The 8,039-nt window shown below is 34.2% G+C and overlaps 1 protein-coding gene across 1 annotated transcript; it reads right to left on the reverse strand.

Moving 5' to 3' along the window:
• Positions 1–2,410: 2,410 nt before the first annotated feature.
• On the reverse strand, positions 2,411–7,632 carry LOC131616540 (DEAD-box ATP-dependent RNA helicase 31-like). Its single transcript, XM_058887900.1, has 10 exons — positions 6,865–7,632; positions 5,938–6,044; positions 5,596–5,651; positions 4,841–5,065; positions 4,239–4,445; positions 4,050–4,136; positions 3,835–3,930; positions 3,444–3,659; positions 3,033–3,215; positions 2,411–2,790 (listed from the first exon to the last, which is right to left on the reverse strand). The coding sequence occupies exons 1-10, from the start codon at positions 7,509–7,511 to the stop codon at positions 2,563–2,565; spliced, it is 2,052 nt and encodes a 683-aa protein (XP_058743883.1). The 5' UTR covers positions 7,512–7,632; the 3' UTR covers positions 2,411–2,562.
• Between the last annotated feature and the right edge of the window lie 407 nt (positions 7,633–8,039).

Raw genomic sequence — 8,039 nt, forward strand, 5'->3', positions numbered from 1 at the left:
ATAAAATTATACAAATAATCAATGAAATTATTACTCCAATAATTTATTCTAGAAAGTCTTATATTTAAGGATGGAAGTAGTAATTGATTATTATAAAATAATTTGAATTGGAAATCTATTTTCGAAAAGCAAACACAATAAAAATATAAATTTGAGAAGAAAAAAAAGGAAAGGTTTAATGTTGAAAAAAGTCATATTAAATGATAAATTTTGATATAGAAAATTTATAAATTTTATTTATTTATTGAATTAAGATAAAATTAATATATTTTTATAATTGCTTTTTATTATTTTATTATCAATGGGATTCAATGGTTTTAAAATAAACTATAATATCTTGATCTGAATTATTATTTGAAAAGTCCGCATATGCGTTCACAATTTGTAAGTGACTTCTAGAATCTCATTTGTATGTCAATTGCAATAAAATTTTACTATCTATCTATTAAAAATCAATTGCATAAAATTTATAAATTACACTTTTACCATAAATTATTTATATTAAGAAAATAATATTTAAGTAATCAAATAATGTTTTTTTTTTCAATTCTCATCTCATATTACATCATGACGTGGGAAATTTATTTTTCAATTTTCATCAATTAAATCATAATTAAATATTACATACATTCATTCTCTCTCTTCATTAAAATTTTGAATCTCTTTCACATTTCTTTTTTCCATATTTTCTCACTTTCATTTCATATTTGTTTTTTTCCATATTTTCAATTTTGAATCAAATAATGTTTTTTTCCCCTCAGACCAGACTAATGGTGGAAAGCAGACAGAAAATTGGGAGGCCATTTGCAAAAGGATGACTCAGTGAAAAAAGACATATTTATGTTGTTTAGTTTGAACTATTTTGAAATGTAATGTTTGTAATGTCACTGAGGCTAATCCTCTAACTATTTTGATGTTATTGCAATCTATTTTGTGTGTTTTATGAACATATGTAACAAACCTAATGATATGTCAATGGTATTTTGGAGTCTAATCTTAATGTGTGCAAATTTTGGACCAAATTATAGCTCATTATTAAGTCACTTTTATAACCAATTTATGACCAAATTTTGAAGTCAAATTTATGACCAATTTATAAGTCACTTTTATGACCAAATTATAGTTGATTATTTATAGGTCACTTTCATGATCAAATTATATGTCAATTGGAAGACAAATTAGAGACAACTTATAGATCATTTGAGAAACAAATTATAGGTCAATTGAATGAGACAAATTATAGTTCAATGATAGACAACTTATCCAACTCAGATTATATCAACTCTAAATCAATATTACATTACATCCAACACATTACAGCCAAAGATTTGCACAACAACAACATTACAACCAAAGTATACATTCCAAACACTGATTCAACAATTACATTTCCATAAAAAATACATATCGACCATTACAGAAACAACAATACACCAAGACTTCATCTTTCCATACATAGCATCTAACTTTATCTTCATCTTCAATTTCGTGTTCTTCTTCTGTGAAATTTCATACAACTCCCTCATAGTTTCAAGACCTTGGACCTCCCTAACTTTGCTCTCATTTTTTATCCTTTCATCATCTAACCTTTCGTGAACATCGGTTCGTTTCAATATCATCATCCCATATAAATAAGTTACAAGTTTCCTCACCTTGCCGAAATGGACATCTCCAAAACAGACGCCTTTTGTTAGGTTCATTCTTACAATGATATGAAGTCATCCGAGCATCACACGCACACCTTCTACCTGGACGGGTACTCACACTTGTGGATTGATACGATGTTGACTTCGTTCTCCTTGATGAAGATGACATCGTAACTTTGCTGAAAGCTTAAGCCTTTAAAGAAGTAGAAGACAACTTCAATCTGAGAAGAACACGATGGAAGAGGAATAAGGAAAGGGGAAGAAGGACTTCAATCTGAGAAGATGACGATGGAAGAGGAACAAGGAAAGGGGAGGAAGGAAAAGAGGTGGAATGAAATTAGGGTTAAAAAAAATTACACGATCCCTTTTAATTCTAAACAATTATCCTACACGTCTCACAGCTGTCAAATAAATTAACACAACTGACATGACACGTCACCCACCGTTAATGGATTCTAACGGGAGGGACTAACCATGGAGACGGAAAATATTACATGGACCAAAGTTTGAAGAAATTTTTTATAGGGACTAAAAATAAAAATTGGCATATTTATAGAGACCTCGTAGATATTTAACCCAATAAATAATAATTGACAATCTTTAAGCTTTTTAAAATAACAATGGGAATGACCAAAGTAAAAACTTCAAAATGTATATTCTTATCATATTTCAACACCTAAAAAAAATTCAAGGTATATGTTTAATTCATAAACTAAATGATTGAATCAGCGGTTGTAAATGATACTTCATCTAGAAGTACAAAATATACAGAAAAAATTACTATGATAGTTGAAATTTAGAAGTTCCAAGTCTTAAAATCCAGCTATAAGGGGGGCATTACAACTCAAGAACATTTCTCTCTTTCATAAGACTGAGTTATCAGAAATTGAATGGAATGAATAAATAAATAAATAACCTATTTGGAACGTAAACCAGGGATATTTTTAAGACCCATCTTGCCAAGGACAAGCTTAGGAATAGCTGGAGGGCTATCAAGCCCCATGCATCGACTGAACTCGTTTGCAAGCTCCACTAACCTATACTTATCTTTCCCCACTTTCTTGTTAGAGTTGTAGTAACCAAGCCATGCCTGATATGCTGCTTCTTTATTCTTCATCTCCACATTTGATAGAGCCCTTTCCACCTGTTAACAATTTAAAATGTTAGTGCATTGTTGGAATTACTGTGAGTTTGAAGAACTCACGGTGGCACTATAACTTTGCTAAATCTCTCGTGTAGTTTTTGCCAAAATCATGGTGACACACTGTAATTCTGCCAAACTCGTCGCTATTATAGTATTGCTCTACATATTGGTTGTTTGTCTAAAAACTTGCCAAAATATTAGAAGAAAATCAATAGTTGTTTCCCTTGTATATCCAAGTATACCTTTTTCTTAGTGTCAGGATCAACAGAAGGGACCGGAGCTTTCCCAATAGGTAAATCTTTTGCGGTAGCTAAAAAGAACTCTTCCCAAGGAGCAAGCAGCAGTATGCCCTGCCCTTCTTTTCCTCTTCGCCCTGTTCTACCTAGTCTATGTATATATTGTTCTCTATCAGCCGGCAGACCAACCTGTTCATTATAGAAATGGAAGAAACATGACAATTCAAATTTAGTAATAGCGTTAAATAATTAACATTTGATCAAATCATGACCAAAAGGCTTGCACTTTTAGCAAATGCATGTATTAAGTGTCCTTGCGAATATGCATTAAACAGGACATAAATTCATATGTCATATGGGCACGAGCATGCTGGTAATGTAGTCACAAGTGAAAGAAGGAATGAGATCCAAATATACCTGTACAACAAGAGTAACATCCGGATAATCAACTCCACGTGCGGATACATCCGAAGTAACCAAGATGAGACCCTTTGACTTCCGGAATTCATCAGAAACCCTGGTTCTATAACTCTGAGGCTTTCTTGAATGGATTTCTCTGACATTCAAGTTCAACTCCCCAAGGAGATCAGCAACAAGTCTTGTGACCATGGCGGTTGTGCAGAAAACAAGAACCTGATAAACCAGTAGCTATATTATATATCCTCCAAAGCCATGTAAACATAATTGTAAAAGTTAAACTTTGTCGTAAAATCACAGTTTACCAATCCAAAATACTAATCTAAACAGTTCATAGTGAAAGGACGAGGAAAAAACTAAAATACAGTTGGTTACAGATTAGAAAGCAAACCTTATAGTCAACATCATCTGCAATGTGCTCCTTCAGAATAGCATAGAGTAAAGGGAAATGCTTCTCTAATGGTGCAACTAAATGCATTTGGTGGACCTGAAATGATCCAAAGCACCATAAATAAAGATCCAAAAAATGTTATATGATGGATGCATATGCACATACACATGTAAGTATCTAACGAGTTATTACTGGCATGAAATTACAAACAATACCTGTGCATGTGTATCCTCACTACCCTCCTGTACTGTATTAATATATTCAAAATCCCTTTTCATAGCAATATGGCAGACTTGGCGCACCTTCACAACAACAATCATTCGAGAATAAGCACAATCCGCATATCTTTTATAAAACATGAATCATCACAGCTAAAAAGGAAAAGGAAGAAAAGTAAGACAAACCTCGTCGGGAATTGTTGCAGAAAACATAAGTGTCTGTCGTTGTTTAGGGATTGCAGCAATTATTTTCTCAATATCTTTGCGAAATCCCATGTCTAGTAAATGATCAGCTTCATCAAGCACCAAAGCCTTCACCCCCATAAGCCTGGATGCAAAACCAGCGGTATTTTCAATATGATCTCTAAGCCTTCCAGGTGTAGCAACAAGGATCTGTACAAAAAGCAAACAAATAAAGTTCAGTCTGGAAAACTAGTTTGCTATAAGATGATAATTCGCCAAAGGTGGGCATGAAACCAGATTATCATAGCATGATAACAGGTTAAGCCAAGAAAATAAAGGTGATTTTCATAGTCATTTTTTAAAAATTAGTATTTAACCCTTGAATATGAGTTCTGGCTTATTGTTAAAACAGTATAAAAACAATCATAATACTCTGCATCATTATATCAGGAAGTTTAGTATGGTAGGAATAGTTCAGAATCTTCTCATTTATTTGATTATTTGTCTTATTGAAATGTACAGGGATTTTATTTTGGGTACATAAGGATGTGCACAAGGCTCAGGCCTACATAAAATAATTTTGATGGCAAGAAAAAAGCCCTCACCTGGCAAGGATTTGCTTGCATGCGTTTCTGTTCTAATGTGAGTCTTGTTCCTCCAATCACAACTTGAACACCTAAGGTAGGATGATACTTAAGCAGTTTAGTGGCTTCGGCAGCAGCTTGACAAGCAAGTTCTCGGGTAGGACATATGACAAGAACAAAAATTGGTGGTCGCCTTTGATCACGGTCACTTGGTGGAGACTTCACAACAATTTCAATTGATGGAAGCTGAATAAAAATACTTCAAAAGTAAGTATAAACTACTAATCATCGCGTACTACACAAGCAATAGAACAATTAACGAGTTTACACATCAAAGATTTTGGTGTGACATTGAAATTCAAATAGACTTCTTTTATATTCTTATGCAAGGTAAACCCTAATAATATTCTAAACAGTTTTAAGATATTGTAATCAACATGTAATTTCCTTTGGTACTTCCACTGCAAACAAGTTAAACAGAAAAGGGGATACTAGTTGCTTATAGTAAACCCCATGCCTGGAGAAAAATATAGAGAGAAACAGAAATTCTGTATATCATAATAAAATATAAAAAATGCAGGCCAAGGAATTAAATAAAGAGATCAATTAAGTAGATTGTTTATTCCGAAGGAGGCTTAAGTGTTTACACGTTCACTGTACCTTACTTTAAGTGATGCTCAAAGTAGAAAAAATATGAAGAAAAATACTAGTGATGATTAACAGAGAGGCCATTAATAATTAATGCACTCGAACTAACACAAATTTAAGAGACTTACCAAAAAGGCTACTGTTTTTCCCGTGCCTGTTTTAGCCTTGGCTAGGACATCCTTACCTAAAAATGTTAATTGGAGTAAGTGCACCATCATAAATAAACTCAAGATATATGAGAATAATGCCATTCTAATCCAGACGATGCTACTTTCTTGCTTAATATTATCAATTAGAATAACTCCAAGTTTTGAAAACTGAATAATTATGTAGTTGCATACAATAGAAACAAAAAATGTAATCACAGGAAAAAGATCCTATCCCAAAAGCAAGGTTGGAAAAAGTGGAAGAACACAGTAGAAGAACACAACCACACAAAAATGACACAATATCTATGAAAAAGAATAAACCTTTAAGAATTACTGGAAGGGTAGCCTCCTGCACAACAGTCATTTTCTCATACCCAGCATCCTTGACTCCTTTTAAGGACAGTGGAGAGACTGAACACTGGTCGAATCTGCGGCATCATATCTCAAAAATTCAGACAAACAAAATACAGGAGCAAAACAGTGCAGCAAACTAGGATATGAAGGGTAAGTACATATCAGATTTATGAAAGATGGACTGAAAAGCGTGTATATATATAAGCACAAGGCTCGCCTATTTATGCCTATCCTCACACCAACACAACACCCCCATACCAATTTTCAAATTCAAGCCAGTAAGAAAGCATGCAATGCATTGTCCTACCCGTCCAACATTTAAATCAACTATATAAGCAAGAATATAGTGCTTCTCTAATATTCTTTCCCCAATCTCCCACCCCCGCCAAAAGAAAAGGTTCAAGTCTAACTACCCAACAGTAAGCAAATCATAACATGAGTGTGTAAGAAAAACAAATGTACCACAAGCTCATATTCTCTCAAAATTGATCATATCAATACAGAGTTCCAAAATCATTGTTGTGCCTGAACAAAGAGCACCGTCTCATTCATTTGTTTCTATTTGTTCTACACGAAGTTTTAAATTGCAATGCACAACCGCAGTTTCAGCCACAATATAACGGTTTTAGATATATTCGCAAATGCAATTACAACCGCATTTGTCCAAAGTATACCCAATATAAAGGTTTGTACTTTGTAGCATAACTGTAACAGCAACCATATTTTAAAACTAAAACCATTACTTCTACCTACCTAATACCATACCACCAGTTAACCTATAACATCCAATAGCAAATAAACCAAATACAATCACAGATAAGGCACCAAACAATCTAGATTCATAAAAATAAAAACAGAAACTGCTTATTTATGAAAACAAACACAGAAACACACCTGGATTCGCTTAAATAAGAATCACTTCCACCAGATGAAGCAGGTCTAGTAGTAGTTGTTGTTGTTGACAAGCCACTTACTTTTTTACCAAACAAAACACTTCTACTCTTTTCAACAATCTCCTCATCACTTTCTTCTCCTTCAATCTCATCTTCAGTTTCATCTTCACTAATAAACCTACCAATACTTCCCGAACCACCACCACCACCACCACCTTTAAACTTGCCTACATCCACAACCTCATCCTCAACATCACTACTATCACTCCTCACCGGAAACCTCCTCTTCGAATTCAAACTAGGTTTCCCCTTCCTAAAATCACCACCCCTTCTTTCTCCCAAACCAGAACCCCTACTAACAGCACTACTCTTCCGTGACCGGAACCCGCTATCTTTACCAGCACCTGAACCCGGTCTAGTGGTATCAGGAGTTTCGCGACCGGTTCGCAAGTCGTCGACCCAGTTACTAAGCTCGGCCTCGTCGTCGACGAGGCTTTTGGAAGCTCTGATTCTGTCTGGACGGACGGAGAAAGTTCGAGGACGAAACGCGGCGTTGCGGAGTGGGAGGTGGGAGAGTTTGATGAGAGATTGAGAGAGAAATGGAGAGTGAAGAAGACGCATTTGTGATAAGAAGAGTTTTGAGGGCATGGTAATGACTGTAGAAGAGAAATGAGAGTTTAGAAATTGGAGCAGTTTCTTCTTCTGAAGAAGAGGTTTTTGTAGGTTAAAGGGTTTAAGACATTTGTTTCATTTCATACAACACAAGAAGAAGATATGAGATATTTTTCTTTGGAGTTTCTGTGGGGTCTGTTTGCTTGGGTTGGTTCAATTCTGATTTCTGAACTTCAAAAACCCGGTTTAAGTCGACCCAACCGGGTTTTATTTTTTATGATAAGCACGAGCCAACCGGATTACCGTTGTGCTATTTGTTTCCTTTTTGGTAAGATGAATACTCCGTGTAGAAATGTGGAAGTTAACTTTCAACTATTCAAATATCTAAGTTCCGTAAAAATATCTTGTAAAAATAAAAATTATCTAAACAATTACACTTACAAAGGTCAATTAAATAAGTAATAAATGACTGATAGATAACATTGTAAAGCATTCTCCTTCATTTATTTGTCTAGTTGGCAATAAAGAAAAAAACTTAAATTTCAAAATTTAGACAGAATTTTT

This window comes from Vicia villosa, linkage group LG7 (assembly GCF_029867415.1).
Source record: "Vicia villosa cultivar HV-30 ecotype Madison, WI linkage group LG7, Vvil1.0, whole genome shotgun sequence".
In the NCBI taxonomy this organism is placed as follows: Eukaryota; Viridiplantae; Streptophyta; class Magnoliopsida; order Fabales; family Fabaceae; genus Vicia; species Vicia villosa.

Coding starts and splice junctions, on each gene's coding strand:
- LOC131616540 (XM_058887900.1), bottom strand. CDS start 7,511: ATGCCCTCAAAACTCTTCTTATCACAAATGCGTCTTCTTCACTCTCCA. Junction 3,931..4,049: donor GTGAGGATACACATGCACAG/GTATTGTTTGTA, acceptor GGATCATTTCAG/GTCCACCAAATGCATTTAGT. Junction 3,216..3,443: donor ATGTTACTCTTGTTGTACAG/GTATATTTGGAT, acceptor TATAATGAACAG/GTTGGTCTGCCGGCTGATAG.